This window comes from Gorilla gorilla, chromosome 23, assembly GCF_029281585.2.
Source record: "Gorilla gorilla gorilla isolate KB3781 chromosome 23, NHGRI_mGorGor1-v2.1_pri, whole genome shotgun sequence".
Classification (NCBI taxonomy): Eukaryota; Metazoa; Chordata; class Mammalia; order Primates; family Hominidae; genus Gorilla; species Gorilla gorilla.
In genome coordinates this window covers 25,862,834-25,881,696 of record NC_086018.1, presented here as the reverse complement: position 1 = coordinate 25,881,696, position 18,863 = coordinate 25,862,834, and the positions used below count along the sequence as shown (strand labels likewise).

Here is an 18,863-nt window from a genome sequence, read left to right as displayed (position 1 = left end):
CTCTTGAAGATTTAAGCTTCTGTGTCTACAAATACATGATAGTTAATAATTAGGCCTCTAAAGGTCTTTGTAAGAGGCTTTGTCAAAGCGTCTCTTCCTTATAGGGTTTGATGTGTCTCGGAAGTCTCAGCCAGAGCTCTGAACTTTGGAATATATAAGGGGATCAGGTCAAATAAATAAGTTGATCCAGAAATTATGGTGGTTTTTAAATTATCTTTATGTACATGTTCTTTCTCAACATAAAGGCATGCCCCATTTGTCTTCTGTGTTAACTCTAGCCTGAACAAATGCTCCAGCAGTCCGAGCTTGGCCTTTCAGGTTTTCATACTGTTTAGCTGCTCAGTCAGCTTTAGACTCATTCTAGAACAGCCGTAGAGGCCATTCTGGATACTTCATGCCAGTGGAGGGAAACCATATTTCTGCATTATAGAGATGTTAATTTGTTTACTGCCATGCTACCAAGATTTCTTTCTTTGTCTACCCCATGTCTGTGAAAAGATGTTGGTACCGTTGGTGTCAGTGACCTAAGATAAGGAAACTGCAAAATTTTTTTGGCCAGGGATAGGAGGAGTAGAAGTGAGTGATGAGGGAGAAGTTGAAATTCAGGTGTGGAAATCTCTTTTGAGATAGAGAGTGGCAGGAAAGCCACCCAGAGACTCAAGTGGCTTATGAGCAGTGTTTTTTACTTGTTAGCCGCCCTAGTAGAAACACTGGGAGGTGCTCTCTTGTTTCTTAGCCTCGACTTGTCTGTGAGGTCCAGGGAGGATACGAAACATTTAAAAACATGTTCCCTCCCTGTAATCTCACATTTGAAACCCCATAGTGGGTGGCATAAAGAGCTTAGTAATTAGTTTCTGGTTAGACCACATTTTGGATTATGTATAATAAAGCAGACCTTCAAGCATGGCTGATTTTTTTTTAATATCTAGTTTGATGACTACATTTTTTATTTGATTTTTAAAATAAATATATAGCACATAGTATGTACTAATTATATTAACTCCTACAGAAGATACCAAAAAAAAGCTGTTCCATGACTTTAAGAAGCTAAGTGCCCAAAGAGTGAAACTGATTAATTCTAACCTTATCTTGGCTATGGAATGTCTCTGTTCTCAGACAGAGTTGAAGGATTCAGGCACAGACGAATGAATGTCTTATTCAGGTTCAAGAAGTGATTTGGCAGTGTGAGCTTCTTGCAGATTCTTCCAGACACTTCCAGAAACAAAGTTTTCTTCATGAGTTTCATTTGAAGGTGAACTTGGGGTTTTACTTGAAAATAGTGTCACTCCTGGAGTAATCACACACAAGCATGAAGCATTTAACATAGTCCTCTTTAGTAAAATGGGTGTGAGCCACACAAAACATTAAGTTTGGGGGAACATGGAAAATGTGACTGATTATCCTCTCACAGGCAGTAAGCTTTCCTGTCTGGATCTTATTTCACCTATTTTTGTGAAATTAGATTAACCTACAATTAGTTCAGTCTTTTTTAACTCACATTTAATCTCACGTTTACTTCTTCCATTTAATATTTTCCATTTACCCCACCAGATGGGACTCCCCCACCTTTGAATGCCACTAGAGTCTTGCCGATGACCTTCTCATGGCTCCCAGTGTGTCTTGGGTCAGGGTGGTGGTTTATGTATTCCCCCTGTCTTCCTTCCCCCCACCTCCTCCATCTCCTGTTGTTCACACTGAATTTTAAACGATAGGCTTTGTGTCTGACTTACCTTGATATGGGTCAGTGCCAAGCAGGGAGGTTTGCTCATAGTAGGGGCTTGTAAGTATTTGCTAGATTCAAGTTAACTACCTTAAACCAAATAAAAATCAAATATTGGACTTCCCATGTATTTACAGAAATATAATGTCCAATTTGGGTCTGTCCAAATGGCTACTAAAATAAATGGTTACCTAAATAAAGTTTAGGTTACCTAAGTAGAGAGAATAGCTGAGTTGGGGAATGGGGTTCTGCTTGAAATTTCAGTACATAGACGTCACATGTATTTCGTAATCTTGTGTTGATATTTACTGATGCACACACACTGGCAGCACTCCCAGCAGTGCATTTATTTTTAACTTTCTTGGTGAAATCTGGGTTGGAAACTTAACATCACAAAATCGGCAGCTGAAAGTAAGCATTCACATTGCCTAAAATTGAAAAATGAAAATATGAAGACAGTTATGAGCCTTATAGAAACTGCTGTGTCTTTGCAAAGCGTTAACTCTGGTTCAGTGTAGCACATACCTATTCCATCTTCATCCCAACACAGTTTTAAATAGGAAAAAGTATGTGTAAACTTGACAAGTCTCATGAAACTGAAGGGACTGTATTTTTAGAAAATACATTTCCAGAATGCCTTTGGATTCTTTTTAAAAAATGTTAAATCTCTTTTACGTTTGTTTATATTTGTTTGTCACAGATTCGAGAAACTAGTTCTTGTGGATAACATGTACTGATTGCTCACTCCTCCAGTTAAACACACTGTGTTTTGTTTAGTTACATTGTGTGCCTCTAGTATACATTACTCCCCCTAAGACCTCATCCACATACCTTAGAGTAACCTAATATGTGTTGTTAAATTAAAAACATGACTCAGGCTTGGGAGTTTCATTTACAGTTAGAAACATGAAATGTAAGGAATTCAGTGAATATACAAACTATTTAAATACAATTTTGGAAACATTTCACAACTAGTGCTTACTGTATTACAGATGAAATTTAAATTACGTAGCATGAGTCATAATTTGAGGTTCTTGTTAGCCCATGACGTTCATCTTGTAGAACTTTTGATTGTTCTCTTTGTAATCAACCATTCTTTACCTTTTTAAGTTGTCCTTTTAAATTTTCATGCTTTATGTAAAACTCAATTTATTAGCAAAATCATTTTATTTACTCTCAGATTAGGAAAGAGTTAACTGTTTTGCCTTAGAGGAGGAAAATGTTAGGTTTGGGCTGGATTGGAGTTATGTGTCAAAGATCTTAATTCAGATTTTGGTTTTATTTGCTTTGGGGTTATTTTTTAGCCAATGAAGAAGAAAGAATCAGAAAACATTTTTTTTAAACTTTTATTTTAGGTTTGGGGGTACATGTGAAGGTTTGTTATGTAGGTAAACACATGTCAGGGGGATTTGTTGTACATAATATTTCTCACCGCCCGCCCCCCCACCCATACCCAATAGTTATCTTTTTTGTTCCTCTCCCTCCTTTCACCCTTCGCGCAACATTTGTATTTTTTTAAAGCCAGAGAGGAAGCTTTGCCTTGCCACAGGCTGTGAACCTCTTGAGAGCTAGGCAGAGACGCTGGAACTTCTTTGGGTCCTGTGGATTCTAGAACATTGCTCTGAGATTGGGGTCCCAAATATTTGCCCCATTGAGATTTTTCACATTTTAAAGGTTACACATTTCTTCACTAGCATGTTGCTGATAACCTAGAAGAGTTGATCATTTTATTTTGCATGTATACCTTGTGATTGCTTTCAAGAAAAATTAAATATGGGATGGACTAAAGTTACATATTAAAGATCTTAATTCAGCTTTTAACTTGATTTTGTTTAGCTTTGTTTAGATTTAATTTATTAAACATCAGAAAAAAGAAGCCAAAAGCCAGATTGTTTATAGTGAAAGAAGAATGAAGACTTGAAATAGTACCCAGATAATTTAGGGTAAAGTTGGTCTTTGTCCGAAAATACTCTGCTGAGGGCAAAAAAACTTTTTTAGAGTCAATTTGTTTTTCAGCGTATTAGGTTTTTTTAAATTTTTAAATGATAACTTTGAAAATAATTGTACACAAAAGAAAAAAATTAGTTGTAGTCTCATTTAATTACTATTATTTGGTATATTTTCTGATTCCTGTAGTTTATTTTGTTAGGAATGTTTGTACCATACATAGATACCTATTTATATTAATTCTCCCTTTTCCTCCCACATTGTTGACTGTTATTTGAATTTTTTTCTTTTTTTTTTTTTTTTTGAGAGGTTTTTTTTTTGAGTTTTGCTGTTGTTGCCCAGGCTGGAGTGCAATGGCACGAGCTCAGCTCACTGCAACCTCTGCCTCCCGAGTAACTGGGATTATAGGCACCCGCCACCATGACCAGCTAATTTTTGTATTTTTAGTAGAGACGGGGTTTCACCATGTTGGCCAGGCTGATTTAGAACTCCTGACATCAGGTGATCCACCTGCCTCGGCCTCCCAAAGTACTGGGATTACAGGTGTGAACCACTGCACCACTGGAAAAAAATGTTTTTTAATGGCTGTATGCATAATAGCCCATCGTATGGAAGGCCTATGAAGTATTTCACCTGTCTCCTGTAGTGGGTATTTCAGTTAATAATTAATAAGTCCAGATTTTTGCTGTTAACAGATAAATCTGTGGTATCATTTCTTTATTTGATTAATAGGATATGTTTCTGAAAGTGGAATTACCAGGTTAAAGGGTACAGGGTAGGATATGAACAGCTTTTAAGACTTTTTATTACCTAGTGTCAGATTTCACTCCAGAGAGAAGATACCAAAAGGATTCTTTTAGGTTAATGTACGACATTCAGACATTTTCACTATTTTCTGTGCCGTCATAAGTATGGAGACTTTCAAAGCCATATTCTTAACTTAATCAGTACTTTAAATAACTGTAGCTCACATTTAACAGATGACTCCCACAAATCATTTTGAGAATTGTATGAGAACTTTTAGATATCATGTATACATTAATAATAATAATGATTGAAAAAAATGTATATAGCTTGTGTGTTCTCAACTTTCTTCTGGTAATGTTTATGTTTTTAGGCAGCAGGCTGTTTAGTTGTTTGTTTTTTAGTTGGGTACGTGTTCTTCTCTGAACGGTTTTTAAAAAAATAATTACTTGTAAATTGAATGGAAAACAAAAATCAGATTGGGACTGAATATACATTTTAGATCTGAAAAGATATCTTAGGGAACTGGTTCCTTTTTGTCCCGTGGCTTATAGTTTCTAAAATGAATTTTATAGACCAATGTCACTTTATGAATTACCAGTATTAATTGATTTGAGCTGCTTGCCAGAGTCACTAGAAAGAATGTGAGAAATAAACTTGGTTAATTGTTGAAGTCACGTATGTGTACTCTGTTCTTGGAGCTCAAGTTTAGTGTAGGCATATTTGTATTACATTTAGCTTACTCCTTTAATTAGAACCATGCTTCATCCCACTGTTTTTATAAAATTGCTGGAGAATTCTGAAGCATCAGTGTTCTAGGTGCACCCAGGATTTTCATTTAGTACAAAGTGTCCAATGATTTGAAGTTGTAAAAGAAAGCTTTCAGAGCTCATAATTAATAGAACCTTCTAATGTTCAATCTGGAAAGTATCTTAGAGTTCATCAGCAGTTTGGTGGGGTACTCAGTCATAGAGGAAATTCACTATGGGTGGGTGGCAGGCAGGGGAATATTTTCTGAAGCCCAGGCATATTACAGAATAAAACACAAAATTGTAGGAAGTTTTAGGACAAGTCATTGGATGTCAAGGATATGTAATGTTTACCACCTACAGCCCTAGACCAATCCTGGCCCTCAAGGACCTTAGTTCGCTCACCCCTGCTTTTAGTTTTTCCTCAGTGGAGAATGAAAAGTCCTGATAGAGTCTAGTTTTCCTGTTACAGAGGGAGAAATGAGGCCCAGAGAGGTTAAGGATCCTGACCTTTGTTAAACAGGAAGTTTAACAAAGTAGCACTCCTAGTCTAGTGCTACTGTTTGGCAGCTATATCTCACAATTAAGTGCCATATTCTACATATACCCAAGTTGTATTGCATATGAGGATTTTCAGTGACATTCATTGGATTAGGAAGTACTTCAGCATTGGCTCATTGTTTATTGATAAAATGATCTGTGAAAGACCAACTTTGTTGTCATTTCAATAAAGCTGGGCACTTAGAAACTAGCTGTGTCTTATGGAAGGCTTGTTGACTGCTTCTGCATCCAGGAGCCCAGCTTAAGTGCCAGGGGCCTGCAGAGCAAGGGGAGTAGTATGTAAATATTTGATTTTAGCCCAAGCCAGCATCCACAGCAGGAGGATGTTTCCGGGGTGAGAATATTGACACCAAGGGCAGCATTATTTACATAATTATCCTCTTCTCTATTAGCTACATTTATGTCCCCTGACAGCACCTAGCACAGAGTAAAGGGTAAATGGTGCCCACTTAATACCTGCTGAATTATATTACTAAAATATGGGTTTGTATGTGTGTATACATATACACATACACATACATCCTGAATTTTCGCATTGGTACTCTGTTTTAGGGGGGAAACGTCATGGAAAAATAGAGCTAAGCTAGCCAAGATATTTTGTTAACAGAGCTCACCTGCAAGAGGACAGTTTACTATAATATTTTTATTTAACTGCTTACTGGTGTTACCTCGTTGATTTAGCCCATGTATCAGGTTATTCTTCAGAAGATGAAATGTTACTACAGAACAAATATCTTGAGAAAAGTTGATCAATCATGTAGGACTCTATAGAACATTCAGTTGCATTAATAATACCAAGATAATAATTTTTCATATAGTATATCCCTAGAATTAACTTAAAACTGGGCCATGGTAGATAATGGGGAAAAATGTAGTCTGGTGCTTCAGTCATATAAAGGAAAAATAATCTTGAGGTTTAGAATAAGACCTAGAAATTAATCATTTTTTGGATGTATGTGGCCGATTTGAGAATCTTTGCTCACACGCAGCTTTTTGAAAGTGGGATGAGTTGAAGCTGGTAAGTTGAAGCTGACAAGCAGTGGTGGCAGCACCCAGTGGGACTGATAACTGGATCAGTGGTGAAGTCTGGGCACCACCGTGTGAAGACAGGGACAGCGGTGAAGAGGGAAGAGCCCATGGGAGAGGCAGCTTTGGCCTTTGACTCAGTGATTTAGTTTTTATAAAAGGGGTCCCCGTCGTGTTGCAGTGACTTTCTTCTCTTATGAGGCAATTTGTTCAAAACTGTCTTGCAGATTCAAAAGTGGTCAATACAACGTTTATTAAAGAACAAGAGAAAGAGAGAACTAATGTGTATTAAGCCCTTCAGTCTCACCTACTAAGCACCTACTACACTGCCTTACTCAGTCCGCACAACCTCACAACAGTCCTAAGATGATGTCCCTTTTTTTTCTTTTAATCATCTTGTAAGCACACCAACACTGGGGCTTCAAGTTTACAGAATGGCTCTTTTCCCCAGACCATACCTGCAGTCTGCCTCTGCTGTCTGTGGTGCTTTGATATGTGCCTTCTGCAGTAGACCGAGCCCCTGAGGACAGGACCATGCCTGTGTTTGCTCACTGCTGTGAACCTGTTCCAGGCTTTTCTGGGTCAGCTCAGAAGTATCTTGGTCTTCTGCACACATCACCTTGGAAGTGGACCTGTGTATTTAAGTCACTGATGTATGCTGCAAGCTCCTGGTTCACACCCACTCACTCCTTCCTGAAAATAAACATGCTAGTATATTGAACTCACTAAGTAAGGCAAAGCCTCAGTAAGACTCACAGAAATCATCAATAATAACATAGGTTGCAGTGCACCACATCCCACCCCAGTTTATTTATGTCTTTATTATTATTATTTTTTGAGATGGAGTCTTGCCCTGTAGCCCAGGCTGGAGGGCAATGATGTGACCTCAGCTCACTGCAACCTCTGCCTCCCTAGTAGCTGGGATTACAGGCTCCCACCACCACCCCCAGCAAATTTTTGTATTTTTTAGTAGAGACGGGATTTCACCATGTTGGCCAGGCTGGTCTCGAATTCCTGACCTCAAGTGATCTGCCCACCTCGGCCTCCCAAAGTGCTGGGATTACAGGTGTGAGCCACTGTGCCCAGCCTTTTTTTTTTTTTTTTTTTTTTTTTTTTTCCAGAAATGGGGTCTTGCTGTCTTACCCAGGCTGGTCTCCAACTCCTGGCCTCAGGTGATCCTCCCACCTCAGCCTCCCAAGGCTCTGGGATTACAGGCATGAGCCAGTGTGCCCAGCATCTCTTGGCTCTTTAAAAAAATAGTTTATTTTCCCTTGTTTACCAGAACAAGTCTTGATTTGATTCCTGACTACACTATTTAAACTGTGAGGTGTAGTCATTTGTGGAAATTGAAGTCTGTATGTATAGGATTTACCTCCAAATATTTGGTAATTACAGATTATTTTTGCTGTTGCATCACTTTTCATATCTCCCTTCTATTGAAAATACCTCAGTTAATAAACAGTGCAGCTCCACTTGCCAATATCTGAAGATACAGAAGAAGGCTGAACTTCCTTGTCATTTTTTATTGTGCCTCACCACATCCACAGTGGGAGTGCGGTAATGGTGTTATGAGAACCCTTATGTATTAAAGGCTCACTATTGGTTTGATGTGAATAGAATTTGGTATTTAATATGAAATCTGAATAGTGTAATTTGAGGCAGAGCAACATACCCATTAAACTTTAGAGCTAGGAAGTAACTTGGTCTGTGGAAGGAGGGTTTACAGCAGGGGAATACTGCGGCTTTTGCTAAAATGATTTCAAATTTTCAAATATCTGAATTAAACACATGAGATTGTAATTTTCTTCATGTATGTCTATGATGTCGTTATACAACAGTCAATTTTAATGAAAACATAAATATGTAAGTCATAATTTCTCCTTTTCAATTTTTCTCATCTAGAAGGAGCTGGCAAACAGCCCTGACTGTCCCCAGATGTGTGCCTATAAGCTGGTGACCATCAAATTCAAGTGGTGGGGACTGCAAAGCAAAGTAGAAAACTTCATTCAAAAGGTAAAATCTGCTCAAAATGTGGTGACTTAGATTTAGGATGAGAGCGGAGCTAGCTATTAATGGGATCTCTTCTCTATTGTTACTTTTTTTCCTCCTTTATGATATGAAAATTATTGTCCCTACATAATTCATTTCAGCCCTTCTTTATACCTCAAAGCAGCAAAGACAGATGGCAGCAGAGGTTTTAAGGGACTTTCTTTGGAGACAAGCACAGCAGCTTTTTGTTCAAAGTGCTTACCTTATGGTTTGCCCAGCGCTTCTGTAGAGAACCCTTTCCCCATACAGCACGTCCCCAAGAGGACCTGGTGTTCTGATCCTGACTGGAGGGAGAGAGCGGGCCCAGCCTGCTGAAGGACTCCCCTGCCCCATCTCAGCTGGACCCTTCCCCCTACCCTCCATATCTCTCAGAATATGTATGTGTGCCTTGTGCTGTCACAGGGGATGTCTTCTTTAGAGGTCTTTACTGAAAAATGGGCACACTGTGAACTAAGGTACACAATCTGAGGATCCAGATTCTGCTTGTTTCTTTTTTATGTCTTCTTTATTAAAGTGAAAGTAACATGGGCAGTTAGATCTGGGAGGAGGGGAGAATTGGAATTTTATAAATGCACACGGTTGTTACTACCTAGGAATGTTGAAACATTTCCTTGGTGTTTACTTTTCCTGTAGGGTGAATATTCTGTTATTATTATAAAGAAGCCCTCATTATATCTCAGATCTCCACAATTAGTTATGTCTGTTTCATCATAACTTTTCTATTTTTAAACTATAGCTGCTGTAGTATTTTATAAGACAAGGATCTCAAAGTGCTGGAAACTTTGATTATTCATGGGCCTGCTTACAGTCAGCATTCTATAAATATTGGCATTCTTCCTTCCTCTTGGATCATAATCATAGATTAACAATCCAGTTCTGATAAATAGAAGTCACATATGTAATTGATAAAGTCCTTTCTATTCATGGAAGAAGATTTTTAAGTTGAATATTGTCCAGAAGTACTTACTGTTCCATGCACTTTTCTCTCTTCTTGGGAAAGCTGAATAAAACTTAAATAATCCAGCAATTGAAACCACTAATTATATACATGGTTTTTAAATATATTTATAATAGTGGCAGCAACATGTTGTGTAGAAAAATTAAGGGAGAGTTTGTAATGATTCTTAATTTAATAAAAGAACCCAGGACTCTTTGCTTTCAATGCATTATTGTATTCCACCTCATAGTGAATGTTAAGAATGACAGTATATAGTTTTATAGCAGAAGAAATCTAGTTGACCTTTGCTCATTGACATTTAGAAAAAGGTAAAAATAAATCAGTCCCAGCAGGAATGTGTTGGATTAGGTCATACACACCACATTTTTTTAGTTTCTACTAGATCATGACACCTTTGCCTAGGAGATTATTTTTCATTTCACAGGGAAAGTTTTTTTTTGTTTGCTTAATTTTGCTGGACACAATGATAATTAAATGGAATTATGATTTCCACAAATCTACAGAGTAGTCTTTTTGAACCAAATGTGTAAATTTCATGGGTTAATTGGAACATGTAAAGTTAATGTGTCATTAATCTTAGGTTTTTGTCATCTTATGCTACTTTTTTGTTGTTGTTTTAAAAGCAAGAAAAACGGATATTTACAAACTTCCATCGCCAGCTTTTTTGTTGGATTGACAAGTGGATCGATCTCACGATGGAAGACATTAGGAGAATGGAAGACGAGACTCAGAAAGAACTAGAAACAGTAAGACTGGCTGTTCTATGGCAATTCTCTAATTTTCCCTTTTCTAAAACTGTATACGTGCTTGGTAAATACAGAGTTAGAATTAGGAAGAGTGTTGTTAAAAATCATTCCCTATTCTACTTATTCTCATCAAAATGGAGTTTCTTAGACACTGCTATTCCTTCACATATTCTGATCTCTCTTTTGTTGAGCATCTTGCGTGAAGGTAGACTAGAGTTTTCTCAGTCTAGAATTGGTTACCTGTTAAATATCTAATGGTTCTGTATTCTTTCTTACACACTAGCTTTAGTTCTATATGCTGGTTCCTGGTTCACAGTCCTTTTAGACACTTTGTCAGACTAAGTTGCTTTTGGCTCAGTTTGTATCATAGCAAGCTTACAAATGTTAACATGATAAGTCCTAGTTCGCTTTTTTTGTAGAAAAGGTAAGGCTAATGGTATTGTTACTAATTCTGGAAATGCCTCCTCTGCTTCCCCCAACTAGCAGTGATCCTTATTTCTTCCTAAGCTTTGGGCAGATTCAGGTGATCCTTGGACAGGAGGTCAGCATGCCACAGTTCAGTGTTACAGCCCATCCCAGCTGCTCCCCACCACCAGTGGGCAGGGCCGGCAGCCAGTGGGCGTCTTCTCTCTCCTCGAGATGGATTCTTCCCTGGCTTCCTCTTGCATGTGTCTGGTTTTGTTTTTGCCCTGGGCCATGCTTGTCTTCAGTTGGCAGTAAGGCCCCATGGGTGAAACAAACCCAAGGAATGTCCAGGGCCTGCTAGTGGTTTCCATGTGGTCATCTCGAGTCCTGCCAGCAGGTCCAGTTTTGGAAGCCCTGCAGGTGTGAGCGTTTGACAAACGCCTGCGTGTGAGGCAGAACTCCATTTAATCACAGGAGAATGGCAGCAAATCAGATTCTTTGGCACAAAAGGAAACCTATTTTTCTGGCACATAGCATCGTAAAGAATCTGTTTAAAATTGCTTACTTTTGGTGATTACAGCAGATCTGCTTCTAATTAGTTTTATATAAACCTTCTGAGAGGACTAGGACATATTTTCTTTAGAAGGCAATAAAATATTTTAACCTTATCTTATACATAAAGTAAACTATAGGCAGACTCCAACTTATGAATGGATTTTGTTCCAAAAAATTTTAAGTTGATTGTTTGAAATTTGGAACATATTTTCCCATAGAGACAATGTTATAAATTAGGGTTTGGTTTCTAGACTAGCCAGCATAAGCCTCTTTGACCCCAATTTCTCATACTAGTATTAGGACTCTGAGTTCTGGATATAGGGAATAGGGTGATGAGATGGCAAGAGTGGAAGATACCCCCCTCATTCCTTATTTTTAGTCTAGCCACAGGCAAAACATTTAAATAGGCAAGAGCAGATCATGGGCACTTCCTACCTTTCTTTCTAGGCCTCTCTCCCACTTCTGTGTTCCCTTTTTCAAGAGTCAGGTGCCTTTCTCTGACTCTAACAAGCACCCCTCTGGCCCTCGCTACCCTATCCAGTTTTAGTCCCATTTGCCTTGTCTGGTTTCACTCCCTCCAAGTGCCCAAGGCTTCAGGAATACCTGCCAGCTCTGCCTTTGGCCCTTCCAAGCAGCTGGTGGGTGTCCACTGAACATGAAACAGAAGCAGCAAGAGACACCCAAACACGCTAAGCCCATGATGCAGCACTGGCATTTCCCACAAGGATTTACCAACAGCTCAAACCCTTGGGAGAGAGCCCTTCTCTCAGTTTTTAATTTTTATGCTGAAGAACTGTGTGTCACATGGGGAAGAGTAGTTACCATTGACCAGGTGATAAGCCCTATCTGGTTTGGACTCTAAACCCTCCCTATCTCTGGACCCCTTGGACAGAACTTGACTGAGATTTCTTCCCCCAGGGAAGTGCTCTTGCTTCTCTAACAAGTTCTCAAGCCTCACGATACCTGAACACAGAATGGTCCCAGCCTCAACACGCTGTGACCCTCCGCTGTGGAGCTGGTGACTCTTGCTCTCACCTATGGCAGTGGGCCTGCAGGTGCAGCTGCTGCTCCATGCAGATCAGTTATTTGTGAGTTGGGAATTGCACTCGAGAAGAAGGTGTAAGATAGACAAGTAAAAGCCCAATTCCTTAGTGTCACCATTCTTATACCCACATTGCTGAAACTGATTAACCCCCTCATAAAGCTGGTGGAAAATCTATCATTGGTTCAGAGTGAGGGTATATAGCAGTTGCTTTGTCAAATATCTCAAAAACATTTTAAGACAAATTTCACCATTAAGTGCTGCATCTTAACGTTGAATCTCATTTAAGTTATTTTGCTGTAGGTCATTGGGGAGTGCTTGATTCCACACACAGAATCAAGATGCTGCTGCTTTGAGTCCTAATGGTGGCTTTGTGAAAGCATCCTCAGAATCTGGGCAGCATCAAGCCTGCAGGCCAAGAATGCCTACCCAGAAAGCACCTGCCTCCTGAAGAGGCATCCCATTTTAGAGTCCTCTTCACACGCAGGAATTTCTTTTTCCTTGAGGTCCTGACCCCTGACACCTGATGATAGATTTTAATGACGTTATAATGCTCTTAATTCACAAATATTTTAAGAATTGGATTTCTTTCAAATGGGTTTTGGCCCTGGAGAGAACTAGCATCTTGAGAGGTTAGGCACACGAGGAATGCCCCTGCCTATGATCTGCAGGGAACTGCCCTGGGGTTGAGGCTCAGCAGCTGAAGGAGGACTTTAGGTTAACATTTTACCTGTTTGTTCTTAACTGGCACCTCCGGTTCGGGGGTGGGGGCGAGGATGTGTTGAGTTTTAACGTATTTATTGCATTTGTTTGTTTTCTGTTCATTTGGTTTTTTGTTTTCTCATTGAGTGGTGTCATTTGTCTGGAGGCTATTGTTATGAATGCCTGTCCTTTCTAATACATCTATGTGCCCTTCATGGTTTGCCATACATTGTTTCTGTGCTTGCCTTTTCTCCCTTTCATTCTCCCTCCTTTCAGTAAACTTCCTTTAAAGGACTCCACTGAGAGACCCTGTTCTCAGAAGCAGCAAAGAGGTGTGGCCCACACCCTCATGGCTTGCTTGTCTGGCCTAGGGACTATGCAAATATGGACCAGACCCTTGGGGTATTTTCTCACATTATATTGGCAAACAATTTGTTTACCCATTGGCTGTTTTTGATAATTTTTTATCAGTCTGCAGGCTTTTGTTTTTTACAGTTAAGGATAGATAAACCTTTTTTGTGCTAAGAAAAGCCTTTTGCAAGAATGTCTTCAAACCAAGGTTATTTGAGGGGCCACAGAACTTCATTCTTAGTGTGGATATGGTTATGAACATCACTTCATAATCTCTTCTAGATCTTTTTTCTCCCCTTGCTTACTAACCCCTATTTAGAGTCTGATTTCAGCAGCTCACAATTTTATTTTACGTTTAGATGCGTAAGAGGGGTTCCGTTCGAGGCACGTCGGCTGCTGATGTCTAGATGAGTCCCCTGTAGGGTCAGAGACAATATCAAACTGTGTAAGTGAAGACCTGGGTAAAAAGATGTTTCAAAACCTATACCTTTTTGGTGATGGGCAGTTAACTTGCTGAGCAGAAGCTCTAAGTGTTAAATGTGGTTTTATTTTTAGAATTTAAAAGATATTTTAGAAATTAATAGTGAACACATTAATAGTCTTTAAAAATTTTACCTGTGGACCAGGTTGAATTTAGTAATCCTGGGTTAGTTTTTAGTGTTATGGGTTAGAACCCAGCTGCCAGGTGCTCTTACTCATCATGTAGCACATTGTCCTGGAAGCTAGCTGATTTTTCAATACTGAGTTAATTGACCTGGTTCTTTGTAGAAACATTTGTGGTTAGTAAGGAAATATGCAAAATCACTTGAGATCAAATAAAGATCCTCTATCCCATACCATACGAGCCAACCTCAATAATTTATTTTGGCTGCAATATTTTCTGTGCACCAGAAAGTCTTCCTTGATATTTCATCTTCAGTTGTTACAGTTAGGTTTACGCTGCGTAAATGCACTTTAGTTTTAATTTATGGTGTAAACCATATCTGTGGTCTTATTTCTCTAACACATTATATGCCCATATAACAAATTTTCCCAGAGATGCAAAAAAAAAAAATCAAAATCTACTTCACAAATTGAAACCAGTGTGAGTAAACAAAAATCAACAGTATGCTGTCATCATTTGTTTATACTGAACTATAATGTTTATTATAAAGAGAACGAGTTGTAGCACTCCCCTCCCTCCACTGTGGTTCTTTGCTGCCCCACATGAGCTACCTGCTCTTTAATTTTTGAACATTGGGATGAATGAAATGTTCAGTTGTGAGAAAAGCTAGTTGTGCCAAATAAGAATGAAGTAACTCTTCCAAGATTCCCCCCAAACACTTTTAAATTCCATGTTCATTAAAAAAAAAAAATTTAAGTTATTGTTACTTTTGTTAAACTCTCCTAAGTTTTTGTGATTTATTTCTGCCTCGACTTTATTTTCCCCTCTGATGAGACAATATATTGTGGCATTAGTAGTAAGACCAAAATCTTTTTGAACAGATGAAAATTGTAAGATGCAGTAGTTGGGGTACATTTTCTGCCAAAAGTTTTGATGCATTTGGAGAGTGTGTGTGACGAGCTGCTGTCTAACATTTCCTGTCTCTGTATTTTAACACATTTTGCACTGTCTTTCACTTTTCTTACAGTTACGTAATCAAGGTCAAGTGAGGGGAACAAGCGCAGCCAGTGATGAGTGAAGAAGAATCTGACCAGTATCTTTCAGTGTTGACGTTTCCCAGATGTGTGCTTGTGATGATACACACACATGCACAGGTTCTCAACCACGTGTGTATATATGTATGTGTGCATATGTCTGTAGCTGTATATAAAGCGCATGTAGAGCTACAGATCCAGATACACACACTTGTGTATATATGTACATACAGACATACTGAAGGGATTAGTACAATTTCTCCAAAGTACTGTACCTATCTTCAGCAAGAATGCAAAAGAAAATATTTTCAATATATATACCTGGAACAGATTTTAATAATTATCAGAGTAATACCATTAATGGACAAATTGACTGCAATGTAATACTAGCTGGTATGTTTCATAAATGTCAAGTTGTGGACCAACATATATAGCCTTTTATTATTTTTCTCTTCTTTTAAGTCAGTCTCTTATAAATTTTTTTTTAGTCCCTTAAGCAGTAGACTCCCACAGAAAATTTCTTCAAAATTTTTTGGTGTTCCAATGAATCTGGGATGTAAACTCTGAATGTATTTATAACTATTTATTTCTGGATGGTCATTATCTTGTAGCCAAATTTGACAATATAAAGTAAGGAGCAAAGTTACAGGCCAGTTTTTACTTGTTTGCCCTGAGGGAAAAATCCTTTTAAAAAAAATTTCTGGTTTTTATTGGATTTTTGTATTTTAAATTTCAAATATTTTTCTACATCAAACCTAGCAAAAATGGAGATGACGGTTTCTGATTTATAATAAATACTAGACAATTTTCAGGCTCCTGTTAGACAAACACATTGATGAAGAAATTAGTCTTAATAGGATTGTAGGCTGTGTAGAAAAGTTGGAAATATAGCACTTCATGGAGCCTTGTTTTGAAGATGACAGTTTTCTGTAACTACAGCTTGGAAACTATGCAAATGGTCTAGATTCCTCAGAGCTCACATGATAGGATATAGTTAGTGATGACATTTTGCTCTTCTTGTGGAAACACACACTTCAAGGAGGAGATGGTGACTTTGAGATAGGAACAGTTTAAGATTCAGTGTGAGTCTGGCCTGTGTGCGGTGAGGAGGCCCCGCCAAGAGACTGGTGGACATCCGACTGTGGGATGTGCTCTCAAGTAGGACGTCATCAGGACAGATTCTGAATAGGCCTCATGAGAGTGCTGGTCAGAAACGGCTGCCACTTTTTTTTATTTTATTTTTTATTTAAAGGAAGGAACAATAGCTAGGTAAGATTTTTATCTGCTTTCTCTGTCTGAATCCAGTTTTTCCTCTGTCAGTCCTGGAAGCTTGAATAGAATTATATTGTTGAAGCCTTCAGGTCACAAACTGTCTTTTTTAACCTCCTGTCCCTCCTAAAACACGCCAACCCCTGCAGTCAAATCACATTAGTAATCTGATTTGCTGACAGTCCTGCCCTGCCTGCTCCTAGTTTTCCCACATGTCCTGCATCCCTCCCCCACTGGAGTGATTTCAGTGAATCAGACAAGGAAGGATGTGTAGGATCATCACTACTGCATTGCAATACCCTGTTACCCTCAGCGACAAAACCCACATTTCATACATCCTTTGTGTACTCAGGATAAAGACTGATGTTTACTCTCTGGGCACTGTTGTAAGATAGGTTTTGTCAGAGCATAATCATTGTCTGCAAAGTGTTTGGTGCGAGGAAGATTATTGCTAATTTTGTGAAATAAAGAGTCTAGCCCTCTCCTTTTAATGAACTTAACTCTCGCTGGCATCTGTAGTATCATTGGGAGCTTAGGTGCACATGGAAATGAGAGCCCGGCACATGGATTTTAATGTTTTTCTAACAACTGTGGAGATTTGAGGGAATGTGTGGTGAATGTAAAATACCTAGTTTACTTGCCAGTCTCTTGTGTAAATTACAGTAAAACAAAGTAAATGAAATTTAAACAAAAAATAAATTTGATCACAAAATGCCACTTGTGTGCTTGAGTGGTTGTTTCCCTGAGCCATGTCTGGTTTGAAACACCTCAGACCACTACTCTGTTTTTCAAGAATTCTGTAATTCGCAGCACTACCAGTCTGGGAAAATTATTTTGTTTTAATTGCAAATTCTTATTCTTGAAATGTACCTGTGCCACACTAAGTGGTTACGTTTGATTTCTTAAGTAATTTTCTGTCTTTAAAAGCTAAGCAGTAAACTAAAGGATTATATATTATTAGTCTCAGTGGTTTTCAGATTTATTTTTAAAGGGGAAAACAGGGAAAACCCATCGTATTTGTAAAGCACTTAGGATTTTGCCGTTTGTTTCTGATTGTTTGAAGATTAGGGCTTTTTGGTGCGTGGTCACCTTTTACCTCTCCTTTTAGGATTTAGTCCTTTCCAGTCTGCTCTTTTTGTGCGTGTCACAACCATATTCTTGTGGTTCTGGCTCATATTGTAGAACTGCTGAACATAAGGAGAGGTAGCCAGCTGTATGGTTGGATTTAATATATAATGTTATATGTTGGGATATCTTAGTGGTTTGTTTTCTGAGGTAAGTTTCTTAGTGTTGTGTTTCAGACATTGTGTTTGCGTTTATGGTGACACTATCATTCATGCACTTGGCCATCTGAGCGTGGATACAGCGGGCACTCGGGTCTCTCTGCCAAGATGAATGAAAGCAGTGTACATTCCAGTGTGGGAGACAGACATGTGGACAGGTAAATTACAAGGCAGTGTGATTAAGAGTAGAGTTGGTTGAGAGAGATCTTAGACACCATCCTCATTGTATAGATGAGAAAGCAAAAGTCACCAAGGCAGCCTGGCAGCTGGGACCCAAGAAGCCTAGGGTGCCAGTCCTTGGGCAGTGTGGGGTTAGGTACACCCAAGGGCCCTCCTGGTTCCTGGCTGAGTCTTGGACTCTTTGTCTCTAATTGGAGGCCATGATGCCCAGCTGTAAGGTAGTCAGCGTCACTTGAGACACTATATCCTTTAGCACAGCGGGGGTGATTTCTTCCCTCCTGTTTCATTCATTTACCAAATGGCCTCCTAAATGATCTAAAATCACTTGGATCTTTTGTCTTTGTGGACCTAACACCTGGCTTTTAAAGTTTAACTTTCTGTCCCCTCTTCAACTTGCTAAATTGAAAAGTGTTGCAGCCCAACCTCCACAAATCTTGTCTGAGGAAATAAGAGACATTTGTTAACATTTGTTTTGTACCTCTCAGCAGCTTAGTTGACAAGGGCACCGTGTGGGATTTCCTGTTCTTGCTCATTTGGAAGGAGAATGTTCTTTGTTCTTAGACCCTCAGCTCTCATGTGAGAGCCATAGAATGTTGCGAGGTGGAGTTCTGTGGATACAGAAGGAATGTTTTCAAGTTAAACTTACTGCCAATGTTAGGATTTGGGACTTTGCATGATTGGGAGGGAGAGGGAGTGCTGGAGAACAGGTTAAAAGTTGTCCCGCTGAGCTTGGAGCATCTCCTGCCAACCCGGAGTGCTTCCCAGGAACCCTGCCAGTGTCACTTGGGGTTATGTTTTCTGATTTGGAAACATTAAGCAGTAGCAGGTCTCTTCAGAACTGGTTCTTCAGCCGGATTGCCCTGGAAAGCAGAGATTGCAGCTCTTCTAAAACTGCCTCTCACAGAAGTTCCAAGGCCAGGCTAAATATTGAATGCAGT

At 39.0% G+C, this 18,863-nt stretch overlaps 1 protein-coding gene across 2 annotated transcripts in view; it reads left to right on the top strand.

Moving 5' to 3' along the window:
• Window positions 1–17,179, top strand: part of PITPNB (phosphatidylinositol transfer protein beta) — a 67,833-nt gene extending 50,654 nt beyond the window's left edge. Inside the window, exons 9-11 of one of the 2 annotated variants that reach the window (XM_004063217.4) lie at window positions 8,650–8,760; window positions 10,378–10,500; window positions 15,187–17,179. In XM_004063217.4, the coding sequence (XP_004063265.1) occupies window positions 8,650–8,760; window positions 10,378–10,500; window positions 15,187–15,237 (285 nt within the window). In that variant the 3' untranslated portion in view covers window positions 15,238–17,179. Of the gene's footprint in view, window positions 1–8,649; window positions 8,761–10,377; window positions 10,501–13,914; window positions 14,007–15,186 lie in introns of those variants that run through there. The other variant, XM_055374081.2, reaches the window with a different exon arrangement.
• Window positions 17,180–18,863: the final 1,684 nt, after the last annotated feature.